The following is a 19,194-nucleotide window of genomic DNA, read 5'->3' as shown; positions in this document are numbered from 1 at the left end:
GTTTAGATGTGGACTTAGAGTAAAACTAAGTTTAAACGGTAAAAGAAGATGACACAGCTGCTTGGGAAGTATAAATGTCACATGGCAGCAAGGCAAAACCATCTAATCTTTATAATAAAGAGGAAACATCATGGAGTGAGACTCTAGGAATCAGGCAAGGCAAGAAAATATGATCCATGGCTGCAAACTGAAAAGCATAATTTTAACTCCCAATCATTTACATTCTTTTTGTTTGTTTGTTTTTGAGATGAGTCTCGCTCTGTCACCCAGGCTGGAGTGCGGTGGCGTGATCTTGGCTCACTGCAACCTCCGCCTCCCAGGTTCAAGCGATTCTCCTGCCTCAGCCTCCCAAGTAGCTGGGACCACAGGTGCCACCATGCAAGGCTAATTTTTTGTATTTTTCTAGTAGAGACAGGGTTTAACTGTGTTAACCAGGATGGTCTTGATCTCCCGACCTCGTGATCCGCCCACCTCAGCCTCCCATACGTTCTTATATAAGGTATTGATAATTTTCATCCAAATACTTGGATGAATGCAAGCTAAAATGAAAAGGGAAGGACAAGGGTTGAGAGTACTGGAACCTGGATCAGAATGGCGTTATTGTAATACAGGGAAGCCACAGGAGGATACAAACTTGGGATACTTCGTAATTTTGACTGGGTCTTCCAAGCATCTCTTGCACAGTTCAGGAGATATTTTTGCAAGAAGAGCCTTGTCTATTCATATTGCCATAAAGATATGAAAACCTAGAATAAATCTATTTTCTACTAATTCAGTAGAAGGTTATTATGGCCAAGATGTATCTATATGCAAAATCTTATATGTGCAGTCTGAGAAACTCTGGAATGCTCTGAAAAAATTTTTGTGCATTTGGAGGAGTCGGAACAGATGTAGAAAGACAAGAAAACTCCTCTCTTCTTTGAATCAAAAATAAAAGGTTATTTTTTTCAAAGGCAGATAGAATTGAAGGAGAAAATGCTATTGTATTACTCATTGCCTCTCCAAAACCCGTTGTTTAAGAACTGGACAGCTGACCTGAATGTAAAGTTCAAGGAAAAGGAAATACATTTGAGGTGGAAAATTCAATTTCTCAAAATCACCATGTGTGAAGCCTCAAGCTAGTTGCAAATTTAACTTGCATACAATATTGTCCATGAAGTGAAAAATCAAAAAAATAGTCACTATTGCTGAGAAGTCTGTTTAATTGTTCATTACCCAGGAAGTGTCATGGTGCTTCATAAATGAGGGATCCATATTCAGTTCAGACTTTAAGCAAAGGAGAACATTAACATCAAAAGGGTATGAAGCCACTTCAATCCACACAGTGCGTTGATGATCTTCCTCCTCAAGGAGAAGGACAGGCAGGAGGAATAAGGTTGACTATTAGCACTCAGGGGTAGAAAATGATGTCATATTAGGCAGTCATTCTCAAAGTTAGAAAGCAATGATTTTGAACTCTGTCATCAGCAGTTAAGGCCCAGGAATCACAAATAGAAACCCCGACTAACATCAGATCATGAGCAGAACAGAGTGCGCAAAAGAGTGGATTAGCTGCCCCATTAGAAATTCTTTACCTCTTTTGCATAAAAGTTCTAACGAGTTACCTTTAGAGGAAGAACTAGATATCTTATTAAAACCTGCTATGTGCCCTACTAACTATAATTATAGTTCAGTTCAATACGTGAAGGATATTTGTTTAAAGAGTAAACAAACTCCACATGGTGTTTGTTTGTTTGTCTGTTTTTGCACACAGGGTCACACAGGGTCTTGCTCTGTTGCCCAGGCTGGAGTGCAGTGGCGCAATCTTGACTCACCACAACCTCCCCTTCCCAGGTTCAAGTGATTCTCACGCCTCACCCACCCCAGTAGCTGGGACTACAGGCACATGCCACCACACCTGGCTAATTTTTTATTTTTATTAGAGATGGGGTTTCACCATGTTGGCCAGGCTGGTCTTGAAATCCTGGCCTCAAGTAATCTGCCCACCTTGGCTTCTCAAAGTTCTGGGATTATAGGCATGAACCACCGCTCCCGGCCCAAACTCCATCTTTAATCTGGCTCCATTGAATTTCACTTTTCCACCCCTGGATAACATGGCAGGAGATCCTGTAGCTTTCTTGTTATTTTCAGTTGTAGGAACCACCTCATTTTGAGAATTCAGATTCATTTTCAGGTATTCAAATATCCAGTCCAGTCTATATTAAAACTGTAATCTCACATCCTATTCCAAGCTCCTCTCCTCTACCTACTCATGCCAGGAATTGAGGCTTGGAGACCTAAGTGCAGAAGTGAATATAGGCATCTTTTTGACCATTTCTTCTGATTTATGTTTCCTTCTCCACTCATCATGAGGCTTCTGGATCTCATGTTGTCTGGGCTAATAGAGTAAATATTAGAAGAAGGGCAAAAAGTTAAGCACTTTTGCTCACACTATGTGGCCATCATGCCCTTGTGCTAGCATCTGTGGCTATTGCCTGGAAAAACTTGTAAGTTCTTCAGAACCACTCCCTTTTTCCCTGAGGGAATCTTCACTCTATGATTTATTGACTTAGATTACATATTTTCCCGAATGCCTTTTGTAACACCCCAACAGTTCACCCTATCAGCTCCTTCTGTGCCTGCAAGACCCTCACTTTAGCAAGCACCCTTCTTGGGAGAATAATCATCAGAATTTCTGAATCTCTCTCACTTTTTATTGCATGTACTTGGCTCAGAAGGAATACATGAATTCTTGCCTTTGAAAAAATAACAGAAATGTAAGAAGCTGTTTTCAATAATTCTGTTCTATAAAAACATATTCCTATGCGTAGGTACTACATGTTATACACGTTTAGCAAAAGTTGTCTAGGATAGAGAGTTAAAAATTAGCTAGAAAGAAGGAAGGAAGAAAAGAGTTAAAAGAGTTAAGGAATAGAAGCTAGGATTTATGGAACTCTACCCGTATGTCAGGTATTATCTCCATTTTGTAGATGAGTAAGTTAGACTGAAAGAGATGAAATGTTTAGTTATAGTGAAAAACCATAGTTTTTTTTTTTTTTTTTAGATGGAGTCTTGCCCTCTCACCCAGGTGAAAAAATACATAGTATATATTGCCTCTACAGTTCAATTGATACTTTATATCCTGCACCCCAATTTTTTTTTTATTGTGGTCCTAAACTAGCTTTTAATTTTTCTAAGTATTTGTTCCATCTGCCCAAATAGATTATGAGCTTCTCAAGGACTGCCTATTACACTTTTTGTTGTACTCAGTAATCAATATATATTGAATATTGTGTTAAATCCATTAAAATTAAAAGTACACAGCTTGTTCAAACACAAGAGGATATGAGGATAATTTAATCACTGTGCTGGTAGATATGAATCTGCATTGATGGGAACTGACTTTTCCTCATACCACAGCCTGAACAGAAGGAAGAATTCTCATATACTAATATGAAATATTTAAATTAGTACTAAAAATTAATTTCCAAATTGAAACAATTGTTAAACTATAGACTGTGTCATGACTGACACGGCGGAGGAGCTTAAGAGATTTGGCTTCTGCATAGCGATATTTTTCATCGTCTAGGACAATTTTGGTTTGGATTCTTTTAATTTTGTCTCATTGTAAAGTTATGGACTTTACAACCCTTCTTCAAGTCTCTCCAAGACCTATAAAGACATCAGACAAAAGTGGAATTTCATCTATCTTTTCCGATTATAACATACCATATGGATACACCCAAGATTTATAAATTTTGTCATATGGAACTCAGATACTAAAAATCTATTATATTTGGCAAAAACCAGAACTGAGAGAACCACCCCAAAACTGAAAAATATATTTTGAAGATATTCTCATTTACCTGTTTATATTATGTAAAATTATGATAACTAAAGAGAATCCTCAAATAATTAAGTAAAAGCATATTATAAAAAAACAGTATTGGAATTCTGCTCCCAGCCACAATGCAGTAACTAGGAATGCATTTACCTTCTCACCTTAAGCAACTAGAAAGCCAGACAAAATATATGAAACATCTTTCTTCAGGCATTGTTCAATAGGCAATTAAGTGATCTCTGAAAGGGAAGGAAATGAGATGACCCCGATGTTGCCTGATCTTTTTGCCTGAGGAGAGTTTCTAGGCTGCAACATGGGCAGGGGAAACCCAAACAGTGGCTTGTGGTCTCACTGAGTTGAGGAGACATAGTTCTGATTTCAGGGAGTTTCACACACTTAGAATTTGTGGGATAGAATAACAGAAACAGTGATACAGAGAGAGCTCTGGAGATCTTTGAATCCTTTCAAACTTTGGCTGAATACTGCTATATGCATAGATGTGTGGTAACTACTAAGGCCAGGGAAAGAACTATCAGAAAGGAGTACGCAGAACAGTGTCCAGACCTTACAAGAATCAGAGACCCTTCAGAGGGCTATTTCCTAGATCAAAGTAGCCCTGCTCTGAATTCACCCTAACAAATCTTAAAAGCAAATCTCAAAAGCATCCAGCTAATTCCAAGAAACTTATCTGCATCCTGGGGGAAAAAAAAAAAGAAATCCAACAATATTTAAAGGAATACAGAAAAATCCAGGACACAAAAATGTAAAATTCATTATGTCTAATTGTAAATGAAGTCTACTTTTATAAATTTTCTTTGATAAAAAAATTACCAAGTAATCAAAGAAGTAGGGAAAATATTGCCTCCCAACCAAAATAGTAATCAAATCAATCAATAGAAGCAGATATAGTAATTTCATAAATGATAGAAGTAACAGATAACAACAGTAAAACAATTATTATAAGTATACTCCAAACGTTTAAGACAATGAGAAAGATAAAAAATGTTTTCAAATACAAATTAAACTCTGCAGATAGAAAATACAATATTTGAAATGAGAAACATACTGGATAGGATAAACTTTAGATTAGATATTGGCCCAAAAAAAAAGCACCAAACTTGAAGACAGATATTATCCAAAATGAAACAGAAGGAAATTAAGGTTTTAAAACATGAAACACCTCTTTGAGGAAGAGGTGGTCGTAGGTGGTGCGGAACTCTGATCCGCCCGCACCTGCTCCTGACTCACTACTGTTCGCTCTTGCTGGAACAAGTAGGTCAGGAAGCTGCGCAGCAGTCATGGCTTTTAAGGATACTGGAAAAACACCCCTGGAGCCGAAGATGGCAATTCACCGAATTCGAATCACTCTAACAAGCTGCAACGTAAAATCCCTGGGGAAGGTGTGTGCTGACTTGATCAGAGGAGCAAAGGAAAAGAATCTCAAAGTGAAAAGACCAGTTCAAATGCCTACTAAGACTTTGAGAATCACACAAGAAAAAACTCCATGTGGTGAAGGTTCTAAGCCATGGGATCATTTCCAGATGAGAATCCACAAGCGACTCATTGACTTGCACAGTCCTTCTGAGATTGTTAAGCAGATTACTTCCATAAGTATTGAGCCAGGAGTTGAGATGGAAGTCACCATTGTAGACGTTTAAGTCAGCTATTTCAATAAATTAATTACCAGTTGAAAAATTAAAAAAAAAAATGAAACAAGCATCAGTAACCTTTTGAATGGTTTTTTTTTTTTTGATATGGAGTCTCGGTCTATCGCCCAGGCTGGAGTACAGTGGCGCGATCTCAGCTCACTGCAGGCCCCCCCTCCCGGGTTCATGCCATTCTCCTGCCTCAGCCTCCCAAGCAGCTGGGACTACGGGCACCCACCACCACGCCTGGCTAATTTTTTGTATATTTAGTAGAGACTGGGTTTCACCACGTTGGCCAGGATGGTCTCGATCTCTTGACCTCCCAAAGTTAGGAAGTCTAGGATATTTGTAATTGGAGTCCCAGAAGGGAGAGTCAGAAAAAAATGAGAAAATAATGGCACAAAGTTAGGAATGGTCAGACTACTCATCAGAAACTACGGAAGAGTGAAATCCTTAAAGCACTGAAGGGAAAAAAGGGACTAGCAACCTGTAATTGTAGGTACTGTGTTAGTCCATTCTCATGCTGCTATGAAGAAATACCTGAGACTGGGTAATTTATAAAGGAAAGAGGTTTAATTGACTAACAGTTCAGCAAGGCTGGGGAGACCTCATGAAACTTCCAATCATGGCAGAAGGTGAAGGGGAAACAGGCACCTGCTTCACAAGGTGGCAGAAAGGAGAAGTGCAAGCAGGGGAAATGTCAGACACTTATAAAACCATCGGATCTCATGAGACTCACTCATTATTAGGAGAACAGCATGGGGCAAATGGCCCTCATGATCCAATTACCTCCACCTGGTCCCACCCTTGACACATGGGGATCATCAGGATTACAATTCAAAATGAGATTTAGATGGAGACACAGAGCCAAACCATATCATATGTCCATCAAAAAACTTCTTTCAAAAATTAGCTAAAGGCTTTTTCAGACATACAAAAGTTCAGAGAATCATTGCCAACAGATCTGTACTACAAAAAAATACTAAAGGTAGTTATTCAGGCAGAAGGAAAAGTATACCAGAGAGAAATTTGGATCTTAAATATAGAAGAAAAAAAAAAAAACAATAAAAATGGCAAATACATGGGAAAATATGAAAGACTATTTTCTTATTTTTAAAAATCTCTTTTAAAGATAATTTAATATTTAAACCAAAAGTAATAATGATAGATTGTAGAGTTTATAATATATATGGAATAAAATGCCTGAAAACAATAGCAGCAAGTACAGGATGGGGAAATGATATTTTTACCATTGTAAGGTTCCTAAAACATATGTAAGGGTTATAACATTATTTGATGATAGACTGTGATAAGTTAAAGATTTATATTGTAAACCCACTAAAGTGGAACAACAACAAAAAATTTATAGATAATATACCAATAGTGAAAATGGAATAAAATAAAAAATACTTAATCTAAAGGAAGAAAAGAGAATGAAGAACAAAGAATAGATGGAGACAAAAGAAGATATAAAAGCATGTTAAACATCATTAGTCATTAGGGAAGTGCGAACTAAAACCACAATAAAGTACCACTACACATTTTCTCAAAAGGCTAAAATTTAAAAGATTCACTCTTAATTCCAGGTTTTGATGAGGATGAGGATCAACTGGAAATCTCATACACTGCTGGTGAAAATGCAAAATTATATATAGCCGCTTTGGAAAATCATTTGGCAGTTTCTTATGAAGTTAATCAAACACTTACTGTACAACCCAGCAATTCCAATCCAAACATTCACACAGACTTCTATTCAAATGTTCATATCAGCTTTATTCGTAACAGCCCCAAATATAAAACAACTGGAATGTCCATTAACTGGTGAATGGATAAACTGTGAACCATGTATACAATAGAGTGCTACTCAGCAATAAAAAGAAACAAATTATTGATACACCCAACAATGTGGGTGAATCTTGAAAGCACTATACTAAATGTAAGAAGTCAGGCACAAAAGAGTACTTACTGTACATTTCCATTAATATGAAATTCTAGAAAATACAAACTAATCTACACCGACAAAAAGCAGACTAGCAATTGCTTGGGTCTAGAGGTAGAGTATATGGGTGGTGGGGTGTAGAGAATGAAGGAATGTGTGGATTTATTCCAAGAAGGCATGAGGAAACATTTTGAGGTGGCGGAAATCTTTATCATGATTTTTATAATGTATATACATTTGTCAAAACTTGTCAAATTGTCATTTTAAATGTATATAGTATATTGTGCCTAAAGTATACTAAGGCTGATTTTAAAAGTGGGATGAAAGAAAGGGAAATAAAGGAGTGTCACCATTTCATCAGCCAAAGGAATAGCATAATGCTTTTAAGATTCATCTACATTGTTAGATGTATCAACAGTTTTTCTTTTTATTGTTTTTTTTCTTTCTTTCCTTTTTTTTATTATTATTATACTTTAAGTTTTAGGGTACATGTGCACAACGTGCAGGTTAGTTACATATGTATACATGTGCCATGCTGGTATGCTGCACCCATTAACTCACCATTTAGCATTAGGTATATCTCTTAATGCTATCCCTCCCCCCTCCCCCCACCCCACAACAGTCCCCGGAGTGTGATGTTCCCCTTCCTGTGTCCATGTGTTCTCATTGTTCAATTCCCATCTATGAGTGAGAACATGCGGTGTTTGGTTTTTTGTCCTTGCGATAGTTTACTGAGAATGATGATTTCCAATTTCATCCATGTCCCTACAAAGGACATGAACTCATCATTTTTTATGGCTGCATAGTATTCCATGGTGTATATATGCCACATTTTCTTAATCCAGTCTATCATTGTTGGACATTTGGGTTGGTTCCAAGTCTTTGCTATTGTGAATAGTGCCACAATATTTTTATTGTTGAATAGTAACCTATGGTATGTAAGTTTTATAGGTTTTTTGTGTGTCTATTCACCTGTTGATGTCCATCAGTCATTACTGACGAACATTTCAAACCCAAGGAGTGCTGCCACTTCAGAGGAATCCTGAAAGCACAAACCAGGTTAGGAACAAATGTGTCAATGTTCCTAATTTTCATAGGCTCTCTATAGCTTGCATAGCAATGTGCCTGACTCTGGTTTTGTTTCAATAATTGTTCTGTACTTTCCCCAAACATATTAATCTATAAACGCTTTGAGAGAAGGGACTCTGTCACACCTCCTTCTTCCCAGAGCACTTAAAAAGAACAAAACAAATTGTTTGCTGAATGAACTGTGATCAGATGAATAAATGAATTAATAAAGTGAATTTCTATGAGAATTTATAATCCCAACACATCGACATATAAATTATTTATTTATTGTAGGAAATGCTATCTATTCATCTTTATATATAGTAAAACATTCTTAAAGTACCACAAACTTAGAATTTTGAAGAATTTGTACAAGACTTATCTTTGTATTGTTGAAAAAAATTTTATATGGCCAAAGACAGTATAGCAACATGGTGATGATTGCCACCTTCATTTTGTATGTCAATTCAAAGTTTAGAAATGGCTTTCACAAGCATTATCTCAATTAAGTGCTATTTTACCAATAGGCAGTTTCTACTTTAAAAAAAATCACAGAATCTATTGACACATAGAAGGAAAATTTCAAAGGGCTTTTTCTAGCTAATATGTAGTTAACCTGCTTCAAATTATGATGAGACAAAGACAGAGGGAGATTTCAATACAATTACATTTGAAATTACAATTCAGAATTATCATCATTTTTACAGACATTCCCCAGGTCGGTCCGCATTGCAGGTTATTTCTTTGCAACAAACTAAGGTTCTTCACTGATCCCGCCCTCCCTCTGGCGACTGTCTACTCCCTTAGCTTCTCCTCTCACCTCGCTAGCCCATCCCTTCTGTTTCTTCCATGGGCTTATCCTCCTCCACCCACCTCTAAATGCTGAAGTTGTTCAGCGTGCCATTACTAGCCATCTAGCCATCTTCCCTTGTCATTCTATATGCTTTCCCTAGGAAGCCACGTGATTTTAGAAACCTTAACTCACAGATGACAAAATCAGTATCACCAACATCCACCTCTCTCCTAAGCTACAGCAAATATCTTGCAAATAATCAAGCCATATCTCAAACAAACCTCTTTCTGCTGCCTTCCTGTTTTATTTATTAGAATTTCCTTCTACTCAGATATGCAAATGGCCAATAAGCATATGGAAGAATGTTCAGCATCACTAATTATCAGGGAAATACAAATCAAAACCATAACGGGATACCATCTCCCTCCTGCAACAATGGTCATAATCAAAAAATCAAAAAATAATAGATGTTGGCATGAATTGGAGACTGTTATTGTAAGTGAAGCAACTTGGGAGTGGAAAACCAAACATCATATGTTCTCACTCATAATTGGGAGCTAAATTATGAGGTCACAAAGGCATAAGAATGTTACAGTGGACTTTAAGGAGTCAAGGGAAAGGGTGGGGGGTGGTGAGGGATAAGAGACTACACATTGGGTATAGTGTACCCTGCTTAGGTGGTGGGTGCACCAAAATCTCAGAAATCACCACTAAAGAACTTATTCATGTAACCAAACACCACCTGTTCCCCAAAAACTTACTGAAATTTTAAAAATAAAAATTTTAAAAAATTTCCCTTCTACTCGACTGACCAAGTCAGAAACTTGGGAGTCATTCTTAATACCTTCTTATCCCTCATCTTCCCACATTCAATCTCACCAAATACTAGTATTTCTATGTATCAAATGTTTTCAGAGTTTTTTTCTTTTTGTATCAGACAGAGACATCATGCACATCATCAAATTCCCTTGAATGTTCCCTTCCTTTCTATGGCTCTGCCCAAATCCCAGCCCCAATCAACCACTTGCCCTTGAAGTGGCAAGCCTACAGCAGAGTTGACAACCTGCAATCGTGAGATTTTAGGGCCTGTGCTACTTCCAGACTTGGCTAAAACATCACATCATGGAGTGTGGGATCTAGGATCTTACAGCAATGCCCTGTTGAAGGAGCTTGATAATACAACTCAGAAGTGTGTTGTGTTGACTCTCCATGGAGTGAAAACAGCATACAGGAGGTTATCCAGGCAGATAAATTTGCCTTGCTTCATCTCTTCATGGGCCACCTCATGAAAACAGTTTTTCCTTGTGTTCTGTGCAGAGTATTTCAACAAGCTGAGCAATGGACTTGCCAGTTGACTTGTTCTGTCCCGACTGAATAAAGAAAATGTGATATATATGTGTGTGTGTATATATATATATATAAAAAATACACCATGAAATACCATGCAGCCATAAAAAAAGAACGAGATTATGTCTTATGTGGGAACATGGATGGGGCTAGAGGACCTTATCCTTAGCCAACTAATGCAGAAACAGACAACCAAATACCACGTTCTCATTTATAAGTACGATAATCATAAGAACTTATGAACACAAAGAAGGAAACAACAGACACTGGGGTCTATGTGAGGGGGGAGGATAGAATGAGGGAGATGAGGAGAAAAGATGCCTAAACTATTGGGTTCTGGGCATATGTACCTGGGTGATGAAATAATATGCACAACAAACCCCTGTGACACATGTTTACCTGTGTAACAAATCTTCATATGTACTCCCAAGCCTAAAATAAAAGTTAAAAAAAAAGGCTTGTTCTATCCCTTCATAGCTTGTTGGAAGTCATCATAGTAAGGCATCACTTATCTTTCCTTTACCTCTAGTCATCACAGCGACTCATCACTGAACATTGTACAGAACCTGGCACATAATAGACACTCAATAATGGAGCTATTGTTATGATATTGTGACATTATGTAAACCACATCAGGCAAGTCTATCATTTTTTTCCATTCTTATGAAGCCCAAGTATTGTCTTAAAAACATTTGCTTTCTATTTATTGATTTTTACCCATTTTATTATGTATAAACCAAACATAACTCTCATATAAAAAGTTTGGAAGAGAATACCCAAATGGTGATAATGATATTTTTGTGGTGGGATTCTGTGTTTTCATCAGTGCATCATTTAGTATATTTTCTCTAAAGTTTACATATTTTCTGCAACAGCATATATTACACTCATAATTAAAATAAAGCTATTAAACTTTAAAATACCTGCTATGTGAGTGCAATAAGGTTAATAAATGATAAATAATATGCAGCACTAATAAACAGTAGGAATAATCCATTCTAGTTTGACTTGCTTAATGAGATGGTTGGCAATTAAGATAGCCTGAGCAGATTTATTACAAGTTTTTGTAAAAACTGTTGGGCACTTAAAAAGTTTGCCAGCACTATAACTACTTAAATAGCCTGGGGAACTTGAAGATCCCAAGGTTGAGAAAAATGCTAAGGTGTTGAAATCTACCATCTTCCATAAGATTAGAATCCTGTTCTTACCAATGAAAAACCACACCATCCTGTTAAGAGCTAATATGAAAGTTTGGGCCATTTCCAGGAGCTTCTTTGGAAAGATGCGTAGCGCCTCACAAGAAGTGGTTGTTTTGTTTTTGTTTTTTCAAAAGCTATGACCTTCTCAATAATGATGTTCTGAGGTGTTTAAAGTTAATAAAATGAGCATATTAAATAGGGTACTGCTCAGATTCCCAAGATATGGGCCTGAAGCTGGATGGCTTTACTAGATTATTTCTAAATGAGGTCTCTGTTTCCACTTTCCATTCTAAGATTAAATAAGTAAGCTAACAAAATGACTGATAGCAAGATTATCTGGACTAGACAGTCTATACAGAAAAGCAAATGTGTGTGTCCAGGTTTTTCCTATTTGAAAATTCTGCCAGTTTGTCTTTGGGGAACTGAAATGTTGTTGAAAATAGATCCAAGTGTAAGCTACATAAATGTCACAGAATGACTGATGAATGAACATGCCACACATTATCCACATAGTACTGAAAATGCACCCTATGGCAAGTCAAAGCAAGCAAAAATGTGTTTTATCACATTGCTGATTCCTTCATATAAATATCCTACAACAATAGGGTTTGATGTCTCCTTTCTCTGCTATCCTTGCCTTTACCGGCTTCCTCTTCTCAACTTTAATTCAGAACTTTACTTAATTCATAAACGAAAGCAGAACACATCCCCTTTTAAAAGCTGTCTCACACACCAATCTGACAATAGGTCACTGCTATGGAATAAAGCCCGCATTTGAGTTGCTATGCTGAAATCTCAGTGCATTTTCCTTTCCTCCATTGTCTTTCTGAGTGAAAGCGAGGTCAATTTTAGCACTTACCAGTTGGTGAAATCATTCATCCATAAAAAAGAAGAAGGTGGACAGATATTAAACCCTTCTCAATTTCTCAGGAAACAAAGGGAAGCTACCCACAGAAAAAAATGAAAGAGGGAAAGCTCCAAAAGAGGGAACAAAAATTGTAAAACAAACTTTCCAAAGTTTTCTAATACCTTTATACCTCTCAGAAAGACACAGTGTCCTATAGACAGTCTTGATTTTGTAAATACCTTTTTTGGGTGGCATCCTGGGGGTGTCCTGTCAGAAGGTCTCAGTGGCTGGCTAGTTTGGAGAGGGATTGCAGGATGAAGGGACAAATATTTCAGGTTTGATCTAGCACATCCACACACTTCTGCCTGCCACTGAAAGTGCTCCCCTGGTGCCATTTCACCATCTGAAACTTAAGAAGGTACTCATTTCCTCACCATTAAATTTTCATGAATGTTCAGTTTGCCATTTAAGGGATGCAGTACTCAGGTCAAAGGGGTTGTATTTGGGGCTCATGTTTGGAATAAAACTAAGCTGATCATATAAGTCCTATTCTGAGCAAAGCTGGCTTCATCCCACTCTGCCTGTGCTTTCCTGCCTCATTTTTAATGCCTTCCAGTCTATGGTTTTATCCTAATTACATATATTGAGGGCAGTGTAAGTGAGTGCACCCTTAGAAAGGTAAGAAATACCAGCCACTAAGTGTGCTCGGTAAATTAAATGGGTTAGTAAAGAAGATACTCCTGCACTTGGCGTTTGGGTTTAAGCAGCAAAGCTATAGCACATTCAACATAGCAATCAATTTCCAATGAGGGGAAACTTGGGGACATAGTATTTATTTTCTCAACTTTTCTGAAAGTAAAACTTGCTATATGAAGAAAGTGCTATTTTTCTGAGGAAGTATAAATTTGTTTCTTTCTATTGAAACTTCTCATAGGAAGGTAGCGATCTTTGATTTGGAATGATAAAAAAGATTTCCATCAGTGAAAAGAAAGGGACAAAAGACACCAATTGTAATGGTTCAGAAAAGACTGTCTTTTTGAGAGTAAGGACGCTGGCATTGTCTGGTTACTTGAGTGACAGCAAGCATAGCTGCACTAACCCTGGCAAGAGGAAGCAATGTTTTGAAATGGATCCTGGTGGCACATTTATACTGCAGCAGCTTTTGGCTACATAAATCAATTTGTGCACATATATGACCCTTCTAGAATATATAGACTAGTACATAGCCAAGGCAGTATGGAGCACACCCTAAATTATGTCTTAAAATTAATCTCTGTAAAGGTGACGTTCAGCTGGTTTTTCCCTATTCTGGATACTGGATTTTAACTGGAATAGTAAGACAGAAGACAGCTGATACAAGTATTTATATGTAAAGATATCCAGAGTACTTAATTAACTTGAGGACTTACAAAGAGATAAGGTTTTGTTGCAAATTATTGAATCTGTAATTTAGAGCAAGAACAACATGCAATTTGATTTATATTAACCATAAATATATAAAATAAGTCTAAATACTATTATAACAAAAACCATGAGAAAATTAACAAAAGATGTTTTGCAAGACTCATATCCAGAAGATTATGAAAACAAGACTAAAGAAACTGAAGACAATTAAAAAAGAAAAATAGATGAATTAAACTACATTAAAATAAAAAAAATTATATTAATTAAAAGAGGTTTCAAAGAAAACTAAAAAAAAGTGGTAAGAGATATTTGCCACTGACAGAGCACTTTCTTTTCTCTCTCTTTTTTTTTTTTTTTTTTTTTTTTTTTTTTTTTGAGATGGAGTCTCACTCTGTCACCCAGGCTAGAGTACAGTGGCACGCTCTCAGCTCACTGCAACCTCCACCTCCTGGGTTCAAGCAATTTTCCTGCCTCAGCCTCCTGAGTAGCTGGGACTACAGGCACCCGCCACCACACTGGGCTAATTTTTGTATTTTCAGTAGAGATGGAGTTTCACCATGTTGGCCAGGTTGGTCTCGAACTCCTGACCTCAGGTAATCCACCCACCTCAGCCTCCCAAAGTGGGATTACAGGCATGAACCACCATGCCCAGCCCAACAGAACACTTTCTAAAAGATTAGTATCAAAAATAAAGAACCGTTATATTATAACAAGAAAAGGACAAGCACACCTACAGGAAAAAAATGGCAAAAGATTTGAAGAGATACTTCATATGTTAGGATATAAAATGGCCCATCGGGGGTTGCAGTGAGTCGAGATGGTGCCACTGCACTCCAGCCTGCAGGACAGGGTGAGACTCCATCTCAAAAAAAAAATTAAAAAATAAAAAATAAAAATAAAATAAAATGGCCTGTAACCCAATAAGATGAGCAAAAACATGAACAGTAATATCATAAAAGAAGGGAAAATATAGCCCATAAACATAAGAAGAAAAGTCCAATGTCTTCTGAGTAAATGGAAATCAAGACCACTACAGGTACCGGTATGAATTGTCATGTATTTTTTCTGGCAAAATTAGTAAGTCTGAAAATAGTAAACGTTGAAGAATGAAGATGATTAGAATCTCTCATATACGGCTAATAGGAGTATAACTTAGCTACTTTGGAGAACAATCAGCAATATCCTGTAAAAAGTTGAGCTTTTGCTAAACTATGACTCAGAAAATTTAATACTAAGACTATTACAATAAACTTGCACCTGTGTATGAGGTGGCAAATACTATTTATATTAGTAGCACTGTTCATAATAGAATAACAATAACAAAAACATTGCAAAATATGATCATCAGTATATAGATATGTAAATTATGCAATAGTCACAACAATATAAATCATAGACTATAATTTTGGAATATTCACAAAACAGAGTGTGATATAGCAGTAAATGTACATGACTTGATAAGCTGATTCCAAAAATTTATATATGTGAGAGGACTTCAAAAATTTTGTGGAAAAATATAATTAAAAGATTAAAACGAAAAATATAAACTTTATTTCTCAATATAAGCTCCATCAAGTTTAAGACACTTTTGTAAGCAATGATACCAGCCAAATAGTCCATTCCTTAAGAAATGAAGATCGTGGGAATTGAATTATGTCAATGCAGTCTTTTTTACATTATTAACTAAGGAAAAATGGGTGCCCCTTAAAGATTATTTTAAGATTAGAAAACAAAAAGTCAGAAGAAACCAAATCAAGACTGTAAGGTGGATGCCTAATGATTTCCCATTGAAATTCTTGCAAAATTAGAGCTTTATTTCGTGAGAGCTTGTTTCGTGACAATGAACAGGAACATTGTCATGGTGGAGAAGGACTCTGTGGTGAGGCTTTGCCAGACATTTTTCTGCTAACGCTTTGACTTTCTCAAAACACTCCCATAATGAGAGATATTATTGTTCTTTGACCCTCCAGAAAGTCAAGAAAAGTGCCTTGAACATCCAAAAAACTGTTGCCATGATCTTTGCTCTTGACTGGTCTGCTCTTATTTTGACTGGGCCACTTCCACCTCTTGGTAGCCATTGTTTTGATTGTGGTTTGGCTTCAGGGTCATACTGATAAGCCATGTTTCATCTCCTATTAATGTTCTTTTAAGAAATCTTTCTGGACCTTGATCCCACTTGTTTAAAATTTCCGTGAAAAGCTCTACTCTTTCCTGCAGCTGATCTGGGCACAATGGTTTTGGCACCCATAGACTGGAAACTTCGGCCAATTTTAATTTTTCAGTCAGAATTGTGTAAGCTGAGCCAGTTGAGATGTATATGGTTGTGGCTATTATTTGTGCTATTAATCATCAGTGCTCTTCAATTAAGACACAAACAAGATGAATTTTTTTCCTATCAATTAATGTGGATGGTCTGCTGCTGTGGGCTTCGACTTCAACATCATATCATCTGTTCTTAAAATGAATTATCCATTTGATAATGTGACATTTTCCCCATAAATTTTTCATAAAGCATCAATGATTTCACCCTTTTTTCACCCACGCTTCACAATAAATTTGATATTTGTTCTTGCTTCAATTTTATCAGAATTCATGTTGCTCTGATAAGGGCTGGTTTTAAATTGATGATTTATCCTTTTTAGTGCCTCAAACTAGCTCCTGTTCACACCTATTATAACAAGTTAGTACACATTTACTTTGATGCAAAAGAACTTTGAAAATTTTTAAATTCCACACTTTTTTTCATAATACACATTTCCCATGTACTTTTTGATTAATGCAAATTACTCGGAATAGGAAAATGCAACCTTGAAAAGGAAGAAAATAGCAGACTTTTACTACCTAACTTTAAGACTTTATTAACTACAGTTATCAGGACAGTGTAGCATTGGCATCAACATAGATGAATCACTGAAACAGAAAAGAGAATTCAGAAATAGACTCACACATACATAGTCAAATGATTCACAACAAAAGTACAAAGACAATTTAGTGGAGAAATTAGTCTTTTCAATAAATAGTGCTGGAACAATCAGTTTTCCACATATTAAAAAAAAAATCTTCAATCTGCATCTTATACCATACACAAAAATTAACTCAAAGTGGACCATAGACCCAAATGTAAAACCTAAAACTATAAAACTTCTAGAAGAAAACACATAAGGCTATGGGTTAGGCAGATTTTTTTTTAGATATAACACCAAATGTCCAATCCATAAAATAAAAAAAACCATGAAGTGAACTTTATAAAATTAAGAGCATCTGCTCTTCAAAAGACTGCTAGGAGAATGAAAAGACAATCACAGACTGTGAGAAAATATTTGCAAATCATACATTTCTTAAAGGATTTGTATCCAGAATATATATAGCACTCTCCAAAGTTACTAATAAGAAAACAAACAGTCCAATAAAAAATGTATGAATTATTAAACAGATATTTGACCAAGGGAGATAATGATGGCAAATAAACAAAAGTAAAGACACAACATAACTAGGCACTAGGGAAATGCAAATTAAAACAACAGTGAGATACCACTACACATTTATTAAAATGGCTAAAATTGCAAGACTGACTATACCAAGTGTTGGAAGGGGGATGGTGAAGAACTAGAAATCTCATACACTGCTGCCAGGAATGTAAAATGGTACACACTTTGGACAACAATTTGGCAATGTCTTTAAAAGTTAAACATACATCTACCATATGACTTAGCCATTCTACTCTAAGACATTTACCCAAGAGAAATGAAAGCATATGTCCCTATACAGACTTCCACATGAATCTTTGTCGCAGCCAAAACTGGAAATAATGCAATGTCCATTCACAAATGAATAAATTGCAATGTATTCATGTAATTGAATGCTAATTTGTAATAACACAGAATGAACTACTGATACACACAAAAACTGATATGAATGGCAAAATAATTATGCTGCATAAAAGAAGCCAGACAAAAAAAGAGCACATGCTACATGATTTAATTTACATAAAATTCTTGAAAATTCACTGACAGAAAGCAGATCAGATGGAAGGAGAGAAGAATAACATAAAGACACAAGGAAACTGAGATATGTTATTACCTTGAAAGTGTTGATGGTTTCATTGTGTATACATATGGCAAACTTTTCAAGTTGTAAATGAGTATGTGTAGTTTACTGCATATCAATTTCTTTCCCTCCACAGGGCTGTTTCTCCAAGTGAATGTATATGAGTTTTATCTCAATAGAGCTATTGAAATACAAGCCATGCATGGGCCCAAATGAGAGTATGTTATGAAATAAATATCAAGATTAATCTACTTCTGTACATGTGGTATCTAAAAAAGTGGGAAAGTTGGAAGGAGAGAAAAAAGGCAGAATAAAAGGAGGAAGAAGAAAAAAAGAAAGGAGGGAAGGAGGGAGGAAAGGAGAAGAAAGGAAGGAAAAAGCCTTTGAAAATTAGATAGAAACAATCTAAATACATAAAACAACGTGAATAAGTCAAATTATTTGTGCTCAGTGAAAGAAGCCTGTCTCAAAAGGCTACATACAGTAGTGTTCCATTTATTTGAGATTCTTGAAAAGGCAAAACTGTAGACAGAAAATTTATTAGTCATTGTCAGGAGGTAGAAGAATTAACCACAAAGAGGCTTGAGAGAATTTTGGAGGGAAGACAAGAGAATTATTCTATATCTTGTCTACAGTGATTGTCACACTAATGTAGGTGTTTGTTAAAACTCGTAGAACTTAAAGGGTTTATTTATTACATCTGAATTATATCTGAACAAATCTGACTACAAAGAAAAAGTAGAAAACCGATACTTCTTGGCTTAACTTTGGGCTGTAGTTATTTTTCTCTGCCTATATTGAGTCTTTTTAAAAATTGAATTGACAATATAAAAAGTTTAAAAATTTCACACAAATTTTTGGATTTCTGACTTTTCTTTAAAAATATTTGACAAACCATACTCACATTTTTACATGGCAATAATCTTCTGTGGCTAAATAGGCAGCTGTTTCCTCTGCAGGCATGCAGTCAATCCCTACCTGATAGCTTTACTATTTAAGGCATATTGCCTGTCCAATCCCTAGAGATATTTACGTTTAAGTTCTTGCCTTAAACTCGTGTTAGCCATCACCTTTACTAGCATAA

General features: G+C 36.2%; 2 protein-coding genes across 3 annotated transcripts in view; one reads left to right on the top strand and one right to left on the bottom strand.

The window, feature by feature from the left end:
- Nucleotides 1-19,194, bottom strand: part of TMC1 (transmembrane channel like 1) — a 261,833-nt gene that overhangs the window by 177,798 nt on the left and 64,841 nt on the right. The window lies entirely within an intron of this gene.
- On the top strand, nucleotides 5,119-5,478 carry LOC100936173 (small ribosomal subunit protein uS10-like). Its single transcript, XM_054520050.2, has one exon. It carries the CDS (start codon nucleotides 5,119-5,121, stop codon nucleotides 5,476-5,478), a length of 360 nt encoding a protein of 119 aa, XP_054376025.2.

The sequence above is a fragment of the Pongo abelii genome, chromosome 13 (assembly GCF_028885655.2).
Source record: "Pongo abelii isolate AG06213 chromosome 13, NHGRI_mPonAbe1-v2.0_pri, whole genome shotgun sequence".
Taxonomy (NCBI): Eukaryota; Metazoa; Chordata; class Mammalia; order Primates; family Hominidae; genus Pongo; species Pongo abelii.
Note: the sequence above shows the minus strand (reverse complement) of the source record. Positions and strands in the feature narration are given on the sequence as shown.

Bases quoted from the DNA above. Each gene is read 5' to 3' on its own strand.
- LOC100936173 (XM_054520050.2), top strand. From the start codon at position 5,119: ATGGCTTTTAAGGATACTGGAAAAACACCCCTGGAGCCGAAGATGGCA.